The sequence below is a fragment of the Schistocerca serialis genome, chromosome 3 (assembly GCF_023864345.2).
Source record: "Schistocerca serialis cubense isolate TAMUIC-IGC-003099 chromosome 3, iqSchSeri2.2, whole genome shotgun sequence".
Taxonomy (NCBI): Eukaryota; Metazoa; Arthropoda; class Insecta; order Orthoptera; family Acrididae; genus Schistocerca; species Schistocerca serialis.
The window spans coordinates 1,007,717,293-1,007,743,011 of record NC_064640.1 but is presented as its reverse complement, the minus strand read 5'-3'; the positions used below and the strand labels follow the sequence as shown (position 1 = coordinate 1,007,743,011).

Here is a 25,719-nt window from a genome sequence, read left to right as displayed (position 1 = left end):
ACAAAGGACAAAGCAGATGATCAGTGGAAGAGAAGTTCGAGTAGGGTCTGTAGGGAGAGGCAGGTGCCAGGTACACAGGATAGGAACGTGACACTGGGGAGCTTGTTTTTTCTGCAGTCAAAGGAAGTTGTGCACAGCACCTGAAGAAACAGAGGTGGATTGAGAGGGTGAGATTTACTGCTTCAGTCTCTTATTCATCTCAGTTGGTGTCACATTCCTATACCTCAACATCTCTCATGCCCATGACCTTGCCACTATTGAATGCTACCTCTCCCAAGTTCCTTCTGTCTCCAAACTCACCACCTCACTCCATACACACCTACTTAACTACATCATCACACATAACTACTTCTTCTTCGAGGGTAGAACCACATGGCATCATCCTATGCCAATCTGTCTATGGCCCATTTAGAGGAAACCTTCCTAGCCACCTAAAATCCCAAATCCATTGACTGATTTAGGTTCATTGGTGGCATCTTCAGGATATGGACACAGGATCAAGATACACTCTCTGCATTCCTCCACAGCCTCAACATTTTTTCTCCCATTTGCTTCACCTGGTCCTCCTCAACCCTTCCTGGATTTTAATCTCCACAGCCCTGATGACTCCAGTCCAAACCAATAACCATATCAAGTCCATTAACCATTAACAATTCCATCATTTTGATAACTGCCATCCCTTTCACATTAAAAAGTCACTCCCATATGGTGTGGCCATCCATGGATGGTGCATCTACAATGACAACATTAGCTCCCTGCCACTTTCCAAACCTATTCCACATGAGATTTCCCATTTGATATGCACACATGCCTCTAATCCCTCAATCAGTCACAGGAATCAGCTTCATGACCCAGTCTCATTCCACACTGGAACAACTGAATCATATCTTTTGCCAAGGCTTCAACTATTTATCATTGTGACCAGAAAAGAAGAGCATCTTACCCACAATCCTTTCCACCAATCCCAAAGTGGCATTCTACTACCCATCCAATCTAGACAACATTCTAGTCCATTCTTACATCACACTTACTCCCAGTCCTTTGCCCTTGTGGAAGACACAGACGGTGTACATCCAAATACACTGTAACTTCATTGCATGAACACATATTTGCAATTATGCCATGATTTTCAGATTACACTAATCATTCTATAATGCAACTGGGAATAATAATTGACATACAGAATAACATATGTTAATGGAATTTCATAAGATCAGGAAACAATATGGCTATCATGTAAACAAACACAACTTTTATAGTATTCAGTACACACTGGAGCACTTTATTTGTATAAAGTGAGGAAGGTTAGGGATTGTGGTCAATATATTGTAGTAATTAGAATGGTAACTTGTTTGTGATGAAATCTTACATATTTGTGTAATAACTGTTAAATGGAATTATTATATGAAATTTATCAAAGAAACCCTTTTTGCTTTACAAAACAATTTACTTATAATCTCTTATTTATTCTTGCCAAATATGCTGTCACATTTAAATTACCTTAAACAATGTTGTTCTCATTGTAAATTATGAAAAATTGTGTTTGTAACTATATAAAAGTAATTACACATTGGAATGAATGTATATAAGGGTCACTGTTAGGCCAAAGTATTTAATGCAAGTCATTTGGAGTTCAAGGGAGTACCAGTCAGTGCTGTTGTGAGTTGTAAGTCAGCAACTATTGGAAGAGAAAGCTGTTAATAGAATTAGACCTTATGTAACATGGATGTCAACATTTATTGCAAAAGTGTAAAACCTGTTCCACATCATTTGTACAATTAACAAATATAAAACCAAGGAGTTTCAACGCAAAACAGACTGAAGAAGTGACACAAATCAATATCATTGGCTACATTGACCTATTTATGAACTCCTGATTCAAAACACTTAAGACATTGCAAAAGTCTCATTTAATTACTTGAGAGAAATGCAATTTGGGACAAAAAATTTATTGTGACACTTTTCGTAAGTACATTGCCGGAAAAAAGTTAGTACACCTGGAAAAACGACATCAATTTCGATCTGAAGATAGCATGTGCCACCCGAGAGATAGTAAGTGTACTGATAATGGTTTCAATATCATCTGACAACAGATAGCTTAATGGAATAGCTACCAGAGTGTCATCTGTGTCTGTTGTTTAACAGGGATTACTCACAGCCAGAAGGCTCAGTGTGGTACAAATGTATAAAAGAAGTAGGTAACCATGCTACAGGGATGCACTCGTGCTTCCTACAGCCAGCTGAGCGAGTTTGTAAGGGGTCAAATTATGGCCTGCCAAGTGGCAAGACGGTCCTTCCAGAGAATTGCCACACAAGTTGGACATGTGTAAGTTGTGCAATGGTGCTGGTATCAGTGCTCACATGGACATTATTACATTCGTAGATGAGATTCTGGACGTCCACATGGCACACAGGCCCGACAGGATCGTCGTATTGTAAGGGAAGCAGTGGCAGAGCATACAGCTACTACAGCACAGGTAAGAGGGCATGCAGGCCTAGATGTGTCAATGCAAACTGATGTGAACCAGTTATTAGCAGTTGAACTATGGGCACACACATCTCTAGCCCATCTTCCACTCATGCCACAGCATCGACATTTGTGGTTCAGCTGGTGCTGTTACAAGATCACTTGGAAGATGGACTGGTGCACTGTGGTCTACAGAAAGCAGATTCTGCCTGCATGCAAGTAATGGTCCTTTGCTCATACGGTGTAGACCTGTCTCATAGAGTGCATTCATCGAAGACACACTGATCTTACCCCAGGCCTTATGGTGTGAGTGCAATAAGCTACAGCTCTTGTTCACCTTTGATATTTCTGGAGGGGACACTAACCAGTGGTATATATATATATGCAGAATGTTGTTAGACCTGTTCTTTTGTCATTCTTGCAACAGGAAGGTGATGCATTGTTCCAACAGGATTATGCTTGCTGACACACTGCCTGTGAAACTTATTGTGCTCTGCAAGATCTGCAGCAACTTCTCTGGCCAAGACACTCACTGGACTTGTCTCGAATAGGGCACATATTGGATCTGATAGTCGAGAAGTGACTTGTGTGACTTGTCAACCAACAACTCTTACAGAACTACATGGACACGTTGAACAGGTGTGGAATGACATATCCCAGGACAGTGTTCACCACCTGTATGATCGACTGGATGCCAGAGCCTGTGCCTGTGTTGCTGCCCACAGAGGTACACCACATACTTGTATGGGTGTTTCACCATGGGTTAATACCTGGTACGTTTGAACAGCATGTGCTATTGATCTGTAAATGCAATCATTTCATGTACTCCATATGCACTGTTGCAACAATAAATCTTGAGTGAACTGGAAACCTCTAAAAGGGTGTTCCATTTTTTTTTCTGGCAATGTATATACAGAACAGGAACATTACAACACCCATCCAGCACATCCCTCTCCAGTCTCATAACAGGCTTATCCTGAGGCAGTGCCACCTGTGAAAGCAATTATGTCATACACCAAGGCTGCTGTAAGTTCTTCATAGGATTTTATTTGGGCACCAGTCAGCTGCTGTGTGGGGTAGCCGCGTGGTCTAAGGCATCTTGCCACGGTCCGCGCAGCTTCCCCCCATCGGAGGTTCGAGTCCTCCCGCAGGCACAGGTGTGTGTGTCGTCCATAAGTTAGACTAAGTAGTGTGTAAGCTTAGAGACTTATGACCTCAGCAGTTTCGTCCCAAATTTCCAAAAAAGCAGTCAGCTGCCTACCTGAACAAATGGCAATTGATGAAGTGTCTGAGATCAGAGTTAACCACCCAGTGGCAGGACATGCTGCTGAGCACAATGTGTGTGATTTCATAGCTGCTTCACAACCTGTACCATCTCGATGCTACCCCACAACACCAGATTCTCTGAATTACATAGATGAGAGTTGTCATTGCAACATATCCTCCAATCTCATAATCCTCCTGTCTTCAATCTCCACTACTCCCTGCCCCATACCCTCTTCCACACCTGTTCCATGACCATAACTCCATTCTTCCTGTGCCCTCTTCCTCTATTCTGTCTCTTCCTCCCAATCCACTCCTCCATCTCATAAGCACTGCACACAACTCTCCTTGCCTGTAACTTGAACGAGCTCACTATTGCCACATTTGTAACCCACCCACTTGCTGCCTCTCCCTCCCAGCCATTAGCAAGCTTCCTCCAATCTTCCCTCCCACTCCTCACCTTCTTCTCCTATTGCACATTCCACTCAACAACCCATCGCTTCAGTCGAGCTGCAGTGCTGGCACAATGTAGTAATTTGGAAGAATGTAACTGTGTAGATGGCAAAGTTCTCAGCCTGGTGTATATACTTATCGACACACCAAACGAATCTGTAACCATGTAGTCAAATCAATTGTGCCCTAGAATAGAACTCTAAAGAAGTAATGAAAACAGGAGAATTGCAAATAATAGATGCCTGAAGTTTTAAATAACATCATTATAGAACTTTAAAACTATTGCAGTATCACAGTATCAAGAAGCGACTGATTATCTCACCACAGAAATTCAATAAAGATGTGCTCAGCAATTCTGTATGTCACTGGAACAATGTATTAAAAGTGTTGGTAACTATTTTCTTTTCTGATGTCAACTATTATTTCATAATAAAGGAAAAAGTAATGTAAAGAGAGAAGTCATCTCAGTATTTTTTATTGTTGTTTATATATGAGCACATGATGTCAAAATTAATTGTTATTGATGCAGCAAAAAATAAATGCAACATCATGATATTAAAGCTCAAGTTTTTTGTGGGCAGTGGAACAGTTTCATACCTCAAGGAATAACACAGTGTGCCTCTGTATTATTAACATTGGTGTCAAACTAGTGTTTCAAAGGTTTCTTTTTTTTTTCTGGCAGTGTATATACATGCGCTATCTTGATACTACCCCACAACACCAGATTCTCTGAATTACATAGTGAGAGTTTCTGTAGCAACACATCCTCCAATCTCGTAATCCTCCTGGCTTCAGTCTCCACTACCCCTGTCCCTTACCCTCCTCCACACCTGTCTCATGACCTTAACTTCATTCTTCCTGTGCCCTCTTCCTCTATGCTGTCTCCCCCTCCCAATCCACTCCTCCATCGCTTTTGCACTGCACACAACTCTTCTTGTGTGTAACCCGAATGCGCTCACTGTTGCTGCATTTGTAACCCACCCACTTGCTGCCTCTCCTTCCCAGCCATAAGAAAGCTTCCCTCAACGTTCTCACCCACAACACCAGATTCCCTGAATTACATAGATGAGAGTTGTAGTAGCAACGCATCCTCCAATCTCGTAATCCTCCTGGCCTCAGTCCCCACTACTACCTGCCCCATACCCTTCTCCACACCTGTTCCATAACGTTAAATTTTGACCTTTTGAGCACAATTTTAGAAATTGTGGTGCAGCTCCAAGGTAGGTTAGATAGGACACTGTGGTTAGGTTAAATGCATCATTGTTTGATATTGGGTCAAAACAGCTAAAACTGGTAATGAGATAGATATCTTGAAGTTTGCCATCCTGAACTTAAATAATGGCTGTTAAAGTGCTGTTACACATTACAAATAAATGAGAAGGTGTCTTTAGATGGATGTAAGGAACATAATAACATAGAATGGGGCAAGAATGTAATAAACAAGGAGGACTCATAAATAATGATGAAGGGAAATAGTCCCTAATATACTGAAATGAAATTAAATTCAAGTCAACAGAAGGTACCAAAATAAACATACCACAAATGAGAATAGCGACAGTCTTCAGTCTAAAATTTGAAAAAAGAAAAATGTAAAATGAGTGGTAAAGAAGTCTGAGAGGAGCCATAAAAGGCATATGCATACATTATTTCCCAAAGTGAAGACTGTGATAGTTCATCTTTATAAGATAAAATATATACATTATATGCATACTTTATTACAATACAACTCATAATTTCATTAATAACAGAGGTGGATTGCCTGCTGTGTGTCTCTGCGAATCTGTACCGTCAAAATCTTTATATTATGTTCAACATCTTTGTGATATCTATCTATTGACAAAACGGTTAGTGTTTATAACAAAAGTCTTGTGACTTTCTTTTTTTGTACTTTTAGTTTAAAGACCTCTAAATGGAAATGTTGTTACTGAAATGGGTTGTATTCTTTTCACATGGATCACTAACTTTTCCTAATACCTGCTTTAAGAAGTCCATTCCACTTGCTGCCAAAATTGTTTCAGTAAAAAATCACCAGCTGTGTTCATTTTCATTATAGTCTGGGATCACACTGAGTCCTTATAAAAAAGGGTAATGAGTTTCATAGCACTTTCTGCATTTGTATTATTTGTTGAAATTCCTTAGGTCAGTGCTCCAAAAAACAAGAAGAGACAGTCAGGAATGAATATACAAGGAGAGAACTGCAGATAGCCTTGGCCATGGAGGAAAGAATGAGTTCTGCAATACTGAAGTGGTTAGGTCATGTAAAGCAAGTGCACCTGACTTAAACTCCATGTCTATATTTGCAGACATAGGCACCAGGAAAACGACTGACTGGGTGGCCTAGGAAGAGGGGGGCAGATGAGGTTAACAAAGATCCCAAGAGGAGGGGAGTAATATGGGATGCAGTGGAGAGAGAAAATATGTACCAGGACAGAAATCAATGGAGGCATACTGTTCACAAAGTTCGTACCCAACTAGCTGGAAGGAAGTCAAGATGAAGATGAAGATGAAGAAGAAGAAGAAGATGATGATGATGATGATGATGATGATGATTGCAGTTGGTAAGCAATTATGTGGAAATATCTTGCAATGAGGCATATCAGTTGTGTCATATTTAGCTGGTGGGAGTTGGCAACAAACTCAACTTAGAACTGCTCAAAAGCTACAGGCTTAATAGTGTCTTAAAGTTGTATGAATTTTAGTCTTGCTACAATTATTACTGCTTTAAGATGTAGGTTACTAGGTGCCTCTCTTCTGTGCTGCTATTCAACTCATCATTTTTTGACTTTAATGTAAAATTCAATTGATAATTTGCTCTTGGACCCCGCAAATTACAGTGAAGTAATATGTCGGGCTGTAATAAATGGTCTGTGTGATCATGGTAGTCAAATGACAGCCTTAAGATTTGCCAGCAAAAAAAGCAGGAAATGGTCACACCAAAGTTAAACATGTTAGAACAATAAATACTGAATCTACTAGCTTGATTAGATACTGCTTACACCAAAAGCAATGGGAGGATGTCTACCAAGCAGACACAATGCGAAGTTCAATTCATTCCTGAATGTATTTCTCAATCATTCTGAAGCCTGCTTCCCCAAAAGTCAGATTGAAATCAAACCAACTGGTAGTGAAAGGAAAGGGTTGTTAAGAACTGACATTAAAATATGATGTGCCAAAGAAACTGCAAAAAATCATAAAATTACTTAAAACTTCCCAATCCTCTGGATACGATGGTGTATCAAGTAGGACTTTGAAATGATGTGCAGACTTAATCAGTCACATATTGTGCTATTTGTGTAACCAGTCAATGAAAACTGGGGTGTTTCCAGATAGACTAAAACATGTAATAGTAATGCCAATCCACAAAATGGAGCAAGGACTGTAATAGTCAACTATCGACCCATCTCTCTGCTGCCAGCACTTTCAAAGGCACTTGAGAGAATAGTGTATGATAGGACTTATAGCCATACTATACAAAATAGCTTATTGCCACCTATACAGTTTGGCTTTCATAGGGGATTCTTGACAGAGAGAGACATATTCAGCATACCAGATATAATTCCACATGGTATCCAATGGGAATCTTTTGTGATCTTGCTAAGGCATTCACATGAAATGAAAAATATGGACTCTTCCTGATTTTGATTCATGAACCACTGATTTTGTTAATCTACTTTAATGATCTACCAATTACAATTAATGACAGAGAAAAATCAGACATGTTGACTGATGATATAAGTATCCTTATCAAAGGTTACAACTCCAGAATGTAAGATACAGCCCTGACAGTCACTAACTAAGTACACAAATGGTTGACAGCAAACAGCCTAATCCTAAATTTTCCAAAAAACTAATATATTACAGTTTCAGAGAGCAAATAAAAAACTTTAGGTTCCTGAACTAGATATTAACAATCAAAAAATTCATGAAACCACATATACAAAATTCTTGAGCATCCAGACAGGTAGTGAGCAAAAATTCTAACATGTGTGCCAAAAAAAAGCCAAACACATCACTGTGTACAGAAAATTAGCAAGTCAAACAAAAAAGTAAAAACTACATGGAACATCATAAAAAATGAGACAAATGGAAAGTTCTCTGGTGATGGTAGAGATGAGAATATTTAAAAAGTTGCAGTCTCAACTTTCAATATACTTTTTCTCACTATACCTGAAAAAACAGGGACTCATAATAAATGAATTCCCACAGAATCCATAGAGCTACTTAATCACATGCAAATTACATGAAATGTAGCACTTCATTGCAAAAAAAAAAAAAAAAAAAAAAAAAAAAAAAAAAAAAAAAAAAAAAACTGAACTCCTAAAGAAAGATAAGATGGAAAGAAGAAACTGATCAGTTGGTCAAGAAGCTTAGGTCAGTGTGCTTCACACATAGAGCCATTTCTCACTTTGTTGACAGAGATATAATGTTTTATACATTTTGTACTCTCCTATGGTATAATGCTTTGATAAAAATGCTGCAGGATTTCAAAAAGTCTTCAAACTCCAGAATTGAGCAGCAAGACTAATATATGGGGTATCTAACAGAACATCTTGCAGGGATCCCTTCAAGTCTCTCAGGATATTTACTATTACAGGTCAATATACTATATACTCACTGATGATGTTAGTAGCCAATAACAGGGAATTGTTTTTGAAAAATCATGACATTCACAACTACAACACAAGACAGGTGAAAAATTTCCATCAAGGGTACGCATCTCTCTTGGAAGTACAAAGGGAAGCTACTGAGTCAGGTATAAAAGTATATAATGAGCTTTCAATCAGTATAAAAAAAGGAAATTAATAATGTACAGGTATTCAAAAGGAAAGTAAAAACATTCCTCATAGAACAAACTTTTTATAAAATGAATGAATTCTTCGAGTTATAAGGCATCCTTTAGTGTAACAGTAGAGGAAACCACTTAGGTAAAAACGCAGTCTTAAAAGAGAAATGTAGTATTTATGTCATGAAGACAAAATTTTGTATTATGATAAAATGTAAATTTGTTTATGTAGTTAGGATAAAAAATGTACTCTCAGGAGAAATTTTGTATGTTAATATGAAAAAAGTAAATTAATCTGATTATTTATTTAGCCATCCACAGACATTTCAAAATGTACGGATATTATATTATGTCATTAGGGTAAAAATGTGAACTTTCATTTATTTTACTATTTTAATCATTCACTAAAATTTATGCCAGTAAACCGCAGGTTTTAAGAAGTAATCAGTTGTTCTTAGGAAATAAGTAAAATAGTATATATGTGATATACAAAATGTTCGTCTAATACCATATTATTTCACTTGACTTATCCTATATTACTAATATTCTACTTCTCCAATATGTAATCAACAGGAACAAATAAAAATCTAATTAGAACGAATCAAATCAAACTGCAGATATTTTAACCTATCTGTTGACCAACAACTGTTGCAATAGTGCCCTCATGCATCATACTTTCAGTCATATGGTACTGCAACCTTTTGTTATTAACAGCCTTTCTATCATTAAAGAAACAAAACTGAAGAGTTTTTAATACATACTTAGGCTTTGTTTCTGCTTCTGTATTAGGCACAAGTGGTTTGCTCTCTACCAATGGTGAGGGAGAGCTGGGACGTTCTCGGTTTTCGCCAGAGAAATCTGCACTTAGTAACTCCGGTCGTTTTCTTCCCCCTCCTCGTGCCCTTCGAGCCCATGATCGATCTGAAAAAATTGTAGAGTATATTTATTGAAATAACAATGACAATTTACAGTTTACACAATCAAAGGAAAATTCAGTTAGGAAACTAATAGATTATGAGACTGGCCAATAACTCACTTATAATTTATTAAAATTTATATTTGCTGTATGCACAAAAATGGTTACTATTGAACTCTGTATTCATCTTAGCATAGACAAAGGTGTATGTTGTGACCAAAGAACTTAAGTTGATTGTCTCATTGTTTCTGTGCCTCTTGGTGTTTAGCCAGACTTATAAACCTAGATTTCTTACAATATTATGGAAAGGATAGATTGTCAGTCACCATATAGCAGAGATGTTGGGTCACAGACAGGCAAAACCAAAAGGCTACTAAACACATAAGCTATCATCCAGAAGGTCTTTTTGTTGTACCTGTCTGTGACTCAATATCTCCCTGGTCAACAGCATCTATCCATTTCGTAATATTGTTGTTATTCCCTTGTGGATTTTGCATTGTTTGATTCGACCTACAGTTCTGTAATTACTTCCATGATGAACAAACAGAAAATTTACAATAATCAACAATTATGCTAATGGAAGCAAATATGCTTTATTTGAGATGAAAGATCCACTGAATGTAAAACAAAAATATTGTATTATAATGAACCATGTTATATTTCATGTCATTTTAAATTGACACAAGTTGCAATATATTAATGGATCACCAAATGAAGGTGGATAACAGTCCCCCTGGTGCCTAGTTTCGCTCATAATTTACCTAAACTTCCCCATGATTTTCTTTCACGTGAGCCATCATGGCCAGATGCTCTGAGGAAGTCCATAAGGTTTGAGTCATCTTCTTCAGAGGGAACTCGGCTTCTCCTGCGCCGTAGGCTCCCATTTGGAGTAATATCTATAAGAGATAAATATTTTTACAAGCTGTAATTTATAAGGTAATAACATACATCATCATACAATTTAAGGTTTTATGGTCAGTGTTTACTTAAGTTAAAATGTACAGGCTGAGAGGCCAACAGTAGTATACAAAACTAGTCCTTGACATTTTAACCTCCAAATTGGGAAAAATGAACAGCAACAAATGCTTGAAGCATCCTCAGATTTATGGAGCTATAGAGAGGGCATCACCATTCATCATGTGATGCCAAAATACATGGCTGTCTCAGGCTGGCATCATTCTCAATTAAATGTGAGTTGGCATAAGGTCAACATCTACATTTTATTTAACTTATCTCCCTCCTATTTTCTGTTAGAACTACCACGGTGTTTGTAAATCTCAATGACCTCTGTATACATGTGTGCATGATAACGAATTGTCTTTGATAAAATCCTAGTCTCACTGAATTCTATTTCATAGTTCCAGTCTTGGAAAACGTATTTTGCTATGGCCAATTTGTCAGTTTGTTACAGGCAGCAATTCCTTTTATGTTTGGCTATGCCAGTGTTAACACATATTTTTGTAGTTCCAATGTATACTTGCCCACAACTACAAAGAATTTTATACCTCAGGTGTCACTAGTGGATGCCTTATATCTTTTATCATTCTCAGGAATTCTTTTCTTTTCTTGGTGAGTCAGAAGATAATTTCAAACCCATACTTGGCCAAAACTGTCCCAGTGCAATCTGTAAGCTTGTTAATAATAGGAAGGAAAACTTTTTCAGTTTTTCTTCCCTAGTCCTGGCTTTTTCTCCTATGGGACAGAGTGGTCAATCCAACTCCTTATGGGAGTAGCTATTTACAGTTATTGTTCGCTTGATTTTTTGCTAATTTGCAGCTTCTAACTTACCATCATCACTGCAACTTATTCTTTTAACAGAAATCAATATGAAGCTCGAATTCAATTCCAGATAATGTGGTTTATGAGAGGATTTACAACCGTTTCTTATGGCATGAAGGAACTGAAACTGGTACCCGATTCTGTTTGAGCAGAAGCACAGTCAAATTACTGAGTGAATTTAAAAGAAAACAAGTTGTTTTAACAGCACAATTACAATACTTATGTAGATTGTGTTGTTGGAATAATATTTAATAGGCTTTTTATTGCAACTGATTACCATAGAGATAAGATATTGAGCAGCCGAGTCAACTGGTGTTACTTCAATTTGCCATTTTATTGAAATTACTACAAAATTTTCACATATTTGTAATTTAATGGGTAGTAGTAAAAAAATTGAGATCTTTGAGTTGTGACTAGTTGGAGCCCCATTTCTGTAATACTGTGAGTGAATGAGTTACTGTTGCCATGTCCTGGTGTGGTTGATTACTGCAGATGTTTTGACACGTAAGGTTGTTTACCACTGTAGCTTTGATGACATACTACGAGGTCCATTTGACTGGTGTGCTATGCCTGATCTATGACCCCATTTTGTAGTTTGCTCTAAATCCATCAGATGACATTTCATTATAAACTACTTTGTTGCCCGTTTGATGTCAGCAGTTTCTCTCAACCTGCACAACACCTGGCACGTTTTGCTGCAAATCTAATAGATCATATTTCAATGAACATCCTCTGATTTCTGCCAATTCTGTAGCTTTGCATTTTGCTGTGAGCCTATAGTGCTGTTACAGACCGCAATAAATAGTGTAAAAATTGTACATAAATACTCCTCAAACTCTCACTGCTCACCTAAAACAAACTGAGAAATAGCAAACAGTTCAGAAGTGTTCAGCTACCAGGGTGTGACAAGAGATGTGACAATGCAACACCTGAGGTGCAACTGCCAGGTCACACATGTAGCAGTCAAAAAGACAATTTGATCTACCTGGTGAGTAGCTGAAGCTTTCATCCTTGCCAATTCCAGGTGGCTGTTCTCCTGCAGGTCCAGAAAATGAGCCCATTCGCCGCCGTGTTACCAATGGTGAGCTCGTGATTGAGATATCTTCTTCAGATGTGACAGTACCATTTTGCATTTTTCTGCCCTGGTAGCATGAAGATGAATTTCTTGGTTATAACATATGTAGCTGAACTGTTACTATAAAATGTCATAGTCTGTGTACTTTGAATTTCAGTGCAAATAAAAAAGTGTCCTGAATTACTTGACAACAAAAGCTTACACCAAAGGTATTATATAAAAAAGTTTATATTGTGGCATTTACCTTCATATCCCTGTCGAGAGTTTTACTCTGTGTAAAACCAGATCGAATATCATACAACAGAGAATCCATTAGATTACTTTCTGACTCAGAGCCATTCTGACCGAACTGTCCACTCACTGCAAAGAGAGCAAAATGAAACTGAAATCACTGAAAATATTAATTTCTGTTTCATAAATGCTGTGGTTACTTAGGAGCAATAATTCTTTTATATGAAAATGTTTACTTTAAAAACATATCAGTCATTTAGCAAATGAAAAGTAACATATAAATACAGAGTCTGCCAGAAAAATGTATACACTCTTTGTCAGGCTCTATCGAGGTATCGATATTGTCATTCGATTTGAGTTGCGAGTGTGTTGTAGTATGGTCTTTGGCTCAACAGATGTTAGTACTTTTATCTCGGTATTGAGAAAACAAGATGGCTGGAGCATGCTTGACATTCGAGCAACAAAAATGTATTGTGAAGTGGTTTTTCAAGTTTGATAATGCTGTTAAAGTGCAACATCAGTGGAGGCAGGAGTTTGAAACAGAACTGCCAAACCACCTAACAATTAAATGCTTCATTGACAAGTTCGAATTGCATGGAATGATTTGTGATATTCACAAAGGAAGATCAGAAAGACAGCGTATAGCTACAAGTCCTGCAATGTCAGCTCTCATGTTGGAAACGTTTGTTAATCCTTCACAGAGGTCTGCTACGCAATGTGCACATGAAGTGGGGCTTAACAGTACAAGTGTATGAAGAATTCTGAAAGCTGCAAAGTGGAAAGTTCAAATGCCATGATTACTGCATGTGTTCAATGATGATGATTCTGATAGCCGAATGCAATTTTGCAAATGGTATCAGCAAATAGTAACTGCTGACAAACAATTTGTGAAGAAGGTAGTGTGGGGTGACAAGGCACAATTTAAACTTAATCGAACTGTGAATTGGCATAACAATGTGGACTGGGCACCAGAAAACCTGCATGTTTATGTGGATAAAGTGGCAAATCTACAAGGAGTTCATGTGTGTGGACTATCATCAAGGGGCTTAGTAGAACCCTTTTTCTTTGATGCTACTGTAACTGTAGAAATGTATCTGGAAATGCTACACATATCAATTTTGCCAGGTATATGTGCACTTTATGGAGCTGATGAAGAAAGAGGTCTTCTACCAACAGGACGGGGTGCCACCACACTACCATCTAGGCATATGTGCTTTCCCGGATGACAATTTTCCAGGGCATTGGATTGGACTAAGAAGGCCCATTGAGTTTCCTCCACAGACACCAAATCTAACACCTATGGACTTTTACTTGTGGGAAACTGTGAAAGATAACATCTATCGGTGTAAGCCACGCATGCTGGAGGAACTTCGCCAGGAGAATACAGCGACATGTGCAGTGATCTTCACTGTAACATTGACTGATGTAGTTGTGGCAACCACTCATCATTGTATTATGTGTATAGCTGCCAACAGTGAACGTTTTATACAATTAAGTAACCATGTGTTAAACTGAAGATTGTACAACATATGTGATCAATTATTAAATGAAAAATAAACACATAAGCAATACTTTTTGTTCCTTAAAGTGTGTATGCATTTTTCTGGTGGACTCTGTATAATTTATATTTCCTGAAGAGTGTCTAAATATTATATACTAACATACAGCTGTACTACTTTAATTTGATTAAAAACATTAAATTTTGGTCCTGAATCAGACCACCTTCAGGTCCCAAAAAGCAATTCAGCTATGCATTGTCCAGCTACAGTGTCAAATCCAACTTTTAGAATTTTCCGTAATTGTTAATAGCTATGTGTGACAACTGTGTCCTGACATCATCAGACACAGATGTATCCACCCTGTTCTCTGACTCTGAACTTTGACTGTAGTAAAAAGACAGTAGTACAGCAGTCTATTATACAATTCAATTTTAAGCCTTCCTCAAAGCTATCCAGCACTACCTACAGAAAATATTTATTATATACTTTAATTAACAAGGGAAAAAGAATCTTAAAGATTATAATGTTGTGTACTTTAACTGGAAATATTCTTTAACTGTACAGCTTTGTTCATTATGTAACATACATTTTTCAGGTCCACCTAGAAGAATTCCTACATTGCAAAAAACACATTGTCTCCATGGCATTTTGAGGAGTGGAATCACCAAAGACTGTAAGTGGGCTTTGTCCTGGTGGTATGGAACCTTAGAAATTTATGTCTGTGGTTCAAATTTAATTTGCTTTATATAATAAATACATAAAATTAGTTTAGTAAGTTGACATTGACAGCTGAGTGACTAGCATACTCTGATGTTGTGAGGCAGCTTAATTTTCATTTATGCAATAAGATAATTTGAAAGCATCTGGAATGGTGAAGCATGTTTGGTTTTTGGATAGTGGTTTGTGTGAGCCTTTGAAAATGGAAGTCTTGAGGCTGCTTGTGCCAACTATTTATTTTATGCTTTGTTATCTCTGCAGGCACACAAACTGAATTTACAAAAATTTGGAAGTCATTCACTTCTAGTGTTCATCTGTACCAATAAAATTTGTTATTATTTTTGAGAATGAATTACTAACTGTTACACCAAAATATCTCCTTGTAAGTTGCTGGACCTACAATGACCTATCATTACCTTAAATGCAGAAACATGGTGCAGATTTTTTATGTGCAGTACACTGCATATACATTGATGCAGTTTCATAATATTAGCACTTATTGTTTATTTTAGTAGTTTAATTGTTTGCTTTACATTGCAAACTTCACTAAATTGACTTATGAGTAATCTTCAGCATTAAGCTTTACCTGATGTGATCACAACTGTTTTCAGGATATCCAGGCAGAAGTCTTAGGTATGAACCTATGCCATAAAGTGGTGAAGTGATTCATTTTCCTATGTCTCATCTTTTCAAAAAAAATTTCTCGAAGAGTCCTGTCTTTCAGGTAGTCTAATGTCACAAATGTGATCGTTAAAGCCTCTGTTTCTCATTAGAGTATATAATATTTTCTCTATGAGTCTGTAATATCAGAAATGTTGAAGCCTACTGGGCAATTGAGAACAAACTTATTGCAAATGTCTGAAATAGGCATTCTACATTTTCAGTATCCTGTCATTCAATGTTATAAGATGAAGCCAATTGTTAAGGAAGGTGACAAAATGGGAATGAATGAAACTGAGAGGTGAATATGGAAACCAGATCTCTATACATCTGAGCAGCAAAAGAATGAGTTAAAATATTTCTTTACAGCCAGACAAGAACATTACAGAATTATTCAAGAGGTCACAGGAGAGAATGAAGAAACCATTTGCAGATTTCCTGTTGTAACACAATATAAATTAATCTGAGAAGTGCACATGCTGTGATAGCGATGAAGGGTGGGCCTGCATCATACTGATGCATAGCAACTTCAGATATGAAGTTTCTGAGGATGTGGAACTTTTATGGTGATGGGTCATACAAAATTACCTCATTTGGATAGGAAGTAGTCAGCCATGGCCTGAACACATTTTGGGAAAGCATAGAAGCTTAAAAACCTAAATCATGGTAGAGGGGAAAAAATTGGAACTCTGCTATTGAATATGACTTAAGTATCTTAGTCACTATGCCACAGAACTCCTTTATTTTTGTTTAAAGATTGTTAGCAGTTTAAAATATGCATTAAGTGTAAGTATCACTTTGCTCTGTGCTACAGTACTCGAGTAAGATGAGAAGGGAGACTTACTGTGTCGCCTCTTGGCCGCCAGCTGTTCCTCGCGCTGCCGCCGCCGCATGTTGGCTTGCTCCTCTTGCACCCTCCGCCTCTCGTTCTCCTGGACAGCTTGCTTGAACTTGACACAGAACTGGTGGAAGATGCGGTAACACTCCTCCAGCTTGAATGTTGCTATGTCTTCACAGAAGAAGTCAGCCAGAGCTTTGCGCACTTTCTCCAGTTCGTTCATGTCTTTTTGCAACTGTGACATGTCCAATTCAGCCATCTATGAAAAACACATTAACACTGTTCATCTCTGATTTTGGACACACAAACTGCAAACCAGATTAGTCATACAGTACTGAAAAGAGATCTCAAGGAGGGTAGATTGAAATATGTTATGGAATATACAAGCTATTTGTAGAGAATAGTGGCTTTAGACTTCTTTTCTAGGCTAGATATAATGTGATTCATATTAAATTGATGCAAATAAATGAGTCCAGGAAAATTTCTAAATGGTACTGAAAGACCAGCAATGAAAGTTGTATGCCTGAAAATTAAATGGCTGCTAGTAAAAATTAAAATTCAGCACAGTTTATCCTCGGATGAACCAGGGATATTTTGTGCATCAAGAGGATACTTTGTGCCTCCTTCCAAACAACTTTTGTTATAGGCCTAATCAGGTGAGCAATATGTGAATTGGTAATTTATAATTCCTCTTTGATTCGAAAGTTGACATTATGTAGCACTTTTTGGAAGGCCTTAGGTGTACCTGGAGTGTTTGGATTTGTTGCAATGTGTTGTAGGAGCATTGTGTCTATTTTTTCTGTAATTCAGGTGTTCTTAGTTTTGAGTGAATTTTGATATTCAACTTGCAATACTTTTAGGATATCTGTAACATAAAATGTCTTATTGTAAGTTACAATGGAAAGACACAGTTCAAATAAGTCTAAGAGTATGTCTACATTTATGTTGACTGGAGGTGATTTGTGCCAGCAATTTTGTGGAGCAAAGTTACCACATCAGCTATTGTCCAGAACTGCTAGTTATGTGTGTGCGTTACATCTGTGTTTTGTTAGTTGGGCAACAATTCTTTTTCAGGTGCAGCAATACTAACATGCCAAGGAATTGCAATAGAAAAGATGGGAGTAGATGTTATTCAGGGTATTCTTTGGAGTTGCTGGATAAATGTTTGCCTGCAGTTAGGGTCAGGATCATGTCAGCTATGGCTGCAGAAAGGTATTTTAGCATATCCAGGCAAACAATAATTAATAAGTTAATGGGAAATCATTCTTTGAACCCACGTAAGTCAACTGTCTTTATTGATGAAGAGGAAAATTGTTTGCTGGCTGTTCATACAATGAAGGCTTTCATGACCGGATGTTTCAACTGCCGAGAATTCTTCCGGGTTGTAAGGCCGTGGTCTATGGAATTCTTCTATCCCTGAAATTTCATCCAAAGCTACAGTTTTCGAAAATTTCACTGCGTGATCACCCGACTGAAGAGTGTGTTCCGCAACGGCTGACTTGTCTGTTTTCCCAAGTCGGCAAAGACTTTTGTGTTCCTTTAACTGTGTATTCACGCTTCTCTTTGTAGTTCCAATGTAGACTCTACCACATGTATACACCACTTGCAGACAGAGGGGGACGTTTATCCTTAACAGAACGAAGTGCTTGGCCTATTTTCTTAGTTGGTCTGAAAATCGGTCGAACGTTATGTTTCCTTAAAATATTGCCGATTTGATCCGTTACTTTTTTGATGAATGGTAGAGAAACCGTGTTCTTCCATCGCTGTGTCCTATCGTTGTCCATAGATCTCCTGTTATTCTGTCGCAAAACTCTATTTATTTCTTTACTAGAGTACCTATTCTTCTCAAAGCCTGCTTTAGATGTTTTAACTCGGTGTCCAGGTATTCCGGCGCACAAATCCTTTTAGCTCTGTCCACTAGACTTTTAATTACACCTCTTTCCTGTTGTGGATGATGATTGGAATCCTTATGCAAGTAGCTGTCGGTATGTGTAACCTTCCGAAAGATTTAATGTTTCAAGCTGCCATCAATCTGTCTCATAACGAAGACATCCAAGAAGGATATTGCATTGTCTTTCTCCTTTTCCATGCTAAACTGGATTTTAGGATTTGTAATATTTAAATAACAAAACAATTCCTCTAAAGCTTTTTTGCCATGTGACCAAACCAGGTGATGAGCAGGTTGATGGTGTGGCCATGGGTCACCCATTGAGTCCTAGATCGCCAATTTTTACATGGAAAAATTCGAACAATTAGCTCTGGAAAAAGCGAATAAGAAACCATGTCGATGGTATCGATACGTGGATGATATATTTGTGGTTCGGCGCCTGGAAAACAGCTGTTACAGTTTATGATTTAGTCATTTAATCAGCACACTCGCTATTTTTCTTCAATTAGACAAGGTGTAAACAGCTTCAGTGTAGTATTTCTACTTATCTTTCACTGTACAAAAAGCCACTCTGCCCATATTAGCCGAACCTTTTTAAAAACACGACGAAACCGGACAGCACAAGCACGTTTCAAAACCGGTTGCGTTTACATGTAAGCGAAAATTCATTGTGGAATTGGAAAACCGGCAAACCTACGTTTCTAGCATTTCTAGACTTAGAGAGAGCTTTTGACAATGTTGACGGGAATACTCTCTTCCAAATTCTGAAGGTGACAAGGGTAATATACGGGGGGCGAAAGGCTATTTACAATTTGTACAGAAACGAGACAGGGTTGTAGCATATCCCCGATGTTATTCAATCTGTATATTGAGCAAGCAGTAAAGGAAACAGAAGAAAAATTCGGAGTAGGAATTAAAATCCATGGAGGAGAAATAAAAACGTTGAGGATCGCCGATGACATTTTAATTCTGTCAGAGACAGCAAAGGACCTGGAAGAGCAGCTGAACGGAATGGACATTGTCTTGAAAGGAGGATATAAGATGAACATCAACAAAAGCAAAACGAGAGTAATGGAATGTAGTCGAATTAAGTCGGGTGATGCTGAGGGAATTAGATTAGGAAATGAGACTCTTAAAGCAGTAAAGGAGTTTTGCTATTTGGGGAGCAAAATAACTGATGATGGTCGAAGTAGAGAGGATATAAAATGTAGACTGGCAATGGCAAGGAAAGCGTTTCTCAAGAAGAGAAATTTGTTAACATCGAATATAGATTTAAGTGTCAGGAAGTCGTTTCTGAAAGTATATGTATGGAGTGTAGCCATGTATGGAAGTGAAACATGGACGATTAATAGTATAGACAAGAAGAGAATAGAAGCTTTCGAAATGTGGTGCTACAGAAGAATGCTGAAAATTAGATGGGTACATCACATAACGAATGAGGAGGTACTGAATAGGATTGGGGAGAAGAGGAGTTTGTGGCACAACTTGACTAGAAGAAGGGATCGGTTGGTAGGACATGTTCTGAGGCATCAAGGGATCACAAATTTAGTATTGGTGGGCAGCGTGGAGGGTAAAAATCGTAGAGGGAGACCAAGAGATGAATACACTAAGCAGATTCAGAAGGATGTAGGTTGCAGTAGGTACTGGGAGATGAAGAAGCTTGCACAGGATAGAGTAGCGTGGAGAGCTGCATCAAACCAGTCTCAGGGCTGAAGACCACAACAACAACAGCAGTAAACAAGACAGTCAACTTACTGAATGTTTCAAGAGCAACTGTTTCCACAGTCATGACAGCCTACACAAAACATGGTTCAAATGGCTCTGAGCACTATGGGACTTAACTTCTGAAGTCATCAGTCCCCTAGAACTTAGAACTACTTAAACCTAACTAACCTAAGGACATTACACACATCAATGCCCGAGGCATGATTCGAACCTGCGACCGTAGCATTCACGCGGTTCCAGATTGTAGTGCCTAGAACCGCTCGACCACTCTGGCCGGCACACAAAATATGGAAAGACATCATCGTGTAAACGTAATAGTGGCTGCAAATCAAAACTAAATGACAGAGATCGTCCTACGCTAACACGAATTGTGTCAAAAGAACACAAAACTACGGCGGCTAAAGCGACTGCAGAGCTCAATAGCCATCTTCGAGACCCCGTATCTATCGACAGTGTCCCCCCGAGAAATCTATAAAGGGAATATTTATGGCCGAGTTGCTATACCGAAACCGTTAGTGACGACAACCAACGCAAAGAAGCGTAAAACATGGTGTCGGGAGCATAAATCCTGGACGGCTGACCATTGGAAACACGTCATATGATTTGACGAGTCAACGTTGTCATTATTTCCAACATCGGGCCGGGTTTATGTTTGAAGAATGTCAAAAGAAGCCTACAAACCAGACTGCTTGATTCCAACGGTTAAGCATGGAGGTGAAAGTGTGATGGTGTGGGCAACCATATCATGGCATTCTGCTGTTCGCATTATTACTTTCAAAGGCCGTGTTACAACCAACGATTATGTTAACATTTTAGGTGACCAGGTGCACCCCATGATTCACATGTTGTTCCCCAACAATAATGGCATATCTCAGGACGATAATGCACCTATTCACACAGCCAGGACAGTACAATCGTGGTATGAGTAGCATGCAACTGAAGTACAGCGTTTTACCTGGCCAGCACAGTCCCCGGACTTGAACATTATCGAACTCTTGAGGGTGGTATTGTTGCGCAGACTCCGGAGCAAATTTCCGCCTCCCTCGTCACTACAGGAGTTAGAAGAGGTTCAGATCGAAGAGTGGCATAAAATTCCACTGGAGACTATACAGTCATTATATGCCAGTATTCCAAGAAGGATCGCTGCTGTATTACGGGCAAATGGGGGTCCAACCCCTTATTAATGAACCATTCCCATGTAAGTACAGGTATTCACATTATTTTGCTTATCCCCTGTATATTTGTTCAATCCTTCTATTAGTCTGTTTCCTCCTTTACCCTCCCTCTTTCCATCTCCACCACCTGCACAGTGTTTCTTTCCAGACAGTAAAAAGTATGTGTACCATGTTCGGTTGAAATCGGTTCAGTGATTTAGAGGAGATGTGGAACATACATACAATCACACAAATATGAGTAGCCTACATCAATTTTTATAATTTGTATGGATATCTTTTCTTGCTGAAGTACCAAGCAACAACTAAATTATTTTTCTCGTCAAACAGTTCTATCTTTTTGATTGTGGGAATAATTTTCATTAGAACACATTTGTTTATTTACGTTCTTATTTTTGCATAGTACAGGCTTTTTCTCTGTGAAACGTAAATACGTTTTTGCTTTCAGATATTTCATCTATCTTGCAGGAGAACACTAGTAGGAAAATAACAGGATCTTGTGTAAACTTTTAGCGGTGTTGCGAAAAAAAAGCAAACACCACGACGGAGCTTAAGAAGACACTACAGCACTAAACCCATTTCTATAACAGGAGTGAGTTCGGATAGAATAATTGAACTTCAGATGCTGGCAGAAGCTGCCAAAGTTCCCTGTTTCTGCACATGCGCAGTGTACAGCATACTCGGAAATTAATAACTCCACATTCGGCACAATCTACAGATGATTGACATCATACACACACTGGCGACGTGGTGGGCAGCTGACGAGCGCACCAAAGACGAACGCACTTCGGGTAGTCAGTTTCCAACAGAAAAACGTGAAAAACGGGCCTAAGAATCATTCCTTTGTGAAAGTCGTTAATTCTGTGGGTTTTCCCAATTGCAGCCCATGTAGTCGAACAAATAAATTTAAATTATACTTTTCATTTCGTACCTCTAACGGCACAGAAGGCTGTTCCAGTTGGCATCGAAGAGTCAGGAAATTCTGAACTAAATACGGGGCAAGTTGTTAATGGGGCACAGGTAGAATACGGGGGAGAGGATTTGACTTAAAAACCTTGTTCAGAAACGGAGGATGGGTAACATTTTTAATTTAATTCTGGAACAACATGTCCCTGATAAAAAAGTGAAAGCCGTGTACAGATGGATATGTTAATATGTTCACAAAGTAATGTTAATCAACTACCCGCTATTCGCAGTGCACCTAGGCTGTTGCGCGAGCACAACGGTGATTCCCATCCGTCTCTCCTCCGCTTATACACTGATGTGACAAAAGTCATGGGATACCGTCTAATATCGTGTCTGGCCTTCTTTTACCCGGTGTGCAACAATTCGACGTTGCATGGACTCAAAAACCTCTCGATTATGTCCCACAAATGTTCGATGGGATACATGTTGGGTGCCCAAACCGTTTGCTCGAATAGTCCAGAATATTCTTCAAACCAATATCGAAGAATTGTGGCCCAGTGACATGGCACATTGTCATCCATAAAAATTCCATCGTTGTTTGGAAACATGAGATTCATGAATGGCTGCAAAATGTTCTCCAAGTAGCCTAACATAACCACTTCCAGTCAATGGTAGGTTCAGTTGGACTAGAGGACGCAGTCCATTCCATGTAAACACAGCCCACACCATAATGGGGCCTCCACCAGCTTGCACAGTGTCTTGTTGACAACTTGGGTTCATGGCTTCGTGTGGTCCACGCCACACTCGAACCATACCATCACCTCGTACCAACTGAAATCGGGCCTCCTCTGACCAGGCCACGGTTTTCCGGTCGTCTAGGGTACAACCGATATGGTCACGAGTCCAGGAGAGGCGCTGCAGGTGATGTGCTGTTAGCAAAGGCACTCGCGTCGGTCGTCTGCTGCCATAGCGCATTAACACCAAATTTCGCCGCACTGTCCTCACGGACGCATTCGTCGTACGTCCCACATTGATTTCTGCGGTTATTTCACGCAGTGTTGCTTGTCTATAGCACTGACAACTCTAAGCAAACACCGTTACTCTCTGTGGTTAAGTGAAGGCCATCGGCCAGAGCGTTGTTCGTGCTAAGAGGTGGTTGTTATTGTGGTCTTCGGTCCTGAGACTGGTTTGATGCAGCTCTCCATGCTACTCTATCCTGTGCAAGCTTTTTCATTTCCCAGTACTTACTGCAACCTACATCCTTCTGAATCTGCTTAGTGTATTCATCTCTTAGTCTCCCTCTAGCTTGTTACCCTCCACGCTGCCCTCCAATGCTAAATTTGTGATCCCTTGACGCCTCAGAACATGTCCTACCAACCGATCCCTTCTTGTCAAGTTATGCCACAAACTCCTCTTCTCCCCAATCCTATTCAGTACCTCCTCATTAGTTACGTGATCTACCCAACTTATCTTCATCATTCTTCTGTAGCACCACATTTCAAAAGCTTCTATTCTCTTCTTGTCCAAACTAGTTAACGTCCATGTTTCACTTCCATACATGGCTACACTCCATACAAATACTTTCAGAAACGACTTCCTGACACTTAAATCTATACTCGAAGTTAAAAAATTTCTCTTCTTCAGAAACGCTTTCCTTCCCATTGCCAGTCTACATTTTATATCCTCTCTACTTCGACCATCATCAGTTATTTTGCTCCCCAAATAGCAAAACTCCTTTACTACTTTAAGTGTCTCATTTCCTAATCTAATTCCCTCAGCATCACCCGACTTAATTCGACTACATTCTATTATCCTCGTTTTGCTTTTGTTGATGTTCATCTTATATCCTCCTTTCAAGACACTACCCATTCCATTCAGCTGCTCTTCCAAGTCCTTTGCTGTCTGACAGAATTACAATGTCATCGGCGAACCTCAAAGTTTTTATTTCTTCTCCATGGACTTTAATGAGAGGTAATGCCTGAAATTTGGTGTTCTCGGCACATTCCTGACCCTACGAATCTCGGAAAACTGTATTCCCCAACGATTTCCGAAATTGAATGTTCCATGCATCTAGCTCCAACTATCATTCCACATTCGAAGTCTGTGAATACTCGTGCGCCCGTAGCTACGTCGGAAAGCTTTTCACCTGGATCACCTAGGTACAAATGACAACCCCGCCAATGCACTGCCCTTTTGTACCTAGAGTAGGCGATATTACCGCCATCTGTATATGTGCATATTGGTATCCTCGCCTCAGTCTGTACGGTTCTTGCTGCGTCACGTGGCTCGTGAAAAAGACATGCCGTGGCGCGTATGTCACAGCACGTCTGACGTATGCCAGCGTGTAGCGAGTAACTATTTCAGACGAGTAGAATAATTCTTGATTGCGCGTTTAAACGCAAGCTCTCGATAGCACATAACACAGTTAAGACATTTAGTGGGTACCTTTTCAATTACACATTGAATTCCTGTGAACCCTGCAAAGCGCCGAGTGTTGGCCAAGTGTGGCGGGCATGCTGACTAATGTGGCATCACACGAGTTAGTTGCGGGGCCCGTATTTTTCGTTGGCGCTGATGCAACGCCAAAAGGCAGCATTCATAGAGACAGTGCCGGCAGTATTGAGCTTCGGTGAATGATCATCTGAGCCCCTCTGTTATTCTCGGTAGTTGATCGTGATGGCCGTGAACTACAGAAATGTTGAAGAGGAAAGAAGGGAGATTGTATTTAACGTCCAACCACGACGAGGTCATTCAAGACGGAACACAAACTTGGACAGAGAAAAGATAGGGAAGGAAATCAGCCGTCTCCATTTTCCGTCTAATCTATGTAGGAAACTTGTATCAGGAATGAAACGTTCTGGCAGATTATAACTGTCTGCCGGACCAGGACTCGAACCCAGGTGGGCGTTACTAGGTGAGCTACCTGAGCACGACTCATGACCCGTTCTCATAGCTTTACTTCCGCCAGTATCTCATCTCTACCTTACATCAAGAATGCTGGATTGGGATTTGAACTCCACTTCACCCGATTGCTAGCCCACTGCACAAACCACTGCGCCGCTTTGGTTATCTACAGACATATCACTACTGAAATTTTGCATCCTTTTACGGCTATTGAATTCCACATCGGATACATCGTCTTCCAACACTATGAGTAACCATACAACGAGGCCAGCAAGCTGAAGCACGGTTTGAGGTGCATACTGGTGAAGATCACTTGATATCATAATCCCAATTTCGCTGATGTCAAATCTACGTGACCTGAGTGGCACCTCAGATTCACGATCCATCTCTTCTTAATCTACAAGAATTGCCCGGCGCATGTGGACATATTTTGCGTACCAAGT

General features: G+C 39.3%; 1 protein-coding gene across 2 annotated transcripts in view; it reads right to left on the bottom strand.

The window, feature by feature from the left end:
- The window catches only part of LOC126471458 (uncharacterized), a 1,143,134-nt gene that overhangs the window by 29,922 nt on the left and 1,087,493 nt on the right, over positions 1–25,719 (bottom strand). For both annotated transcript variants that reach the window (XM_050099649.1, XM_050099650.1), the window contains exons 16-20: positions 16,688–16,940; positions 12,981–13,096; positions 12,647–12,803; positions 10,644–10,778; positions 9,728–9,887 (exon numbers count right to left, since the gene is read on the bottom strand). In XM_050099649.1, coding sequence (XP_049955606.1) covers positions 9,728–9,887; positions 10,644–10,778; positions 12,647–12,803; positions 12,981–13,096; positions 16,688–16,940 — 821 coding nt within the window. The remainder of the gene's footprint in view (positions 1–9,727; positions 9,888–10,643; positions 10,779–12,646; positions 12,804–12,980; positions 13,097–16,687; positions 16,941–25,719) is intronic.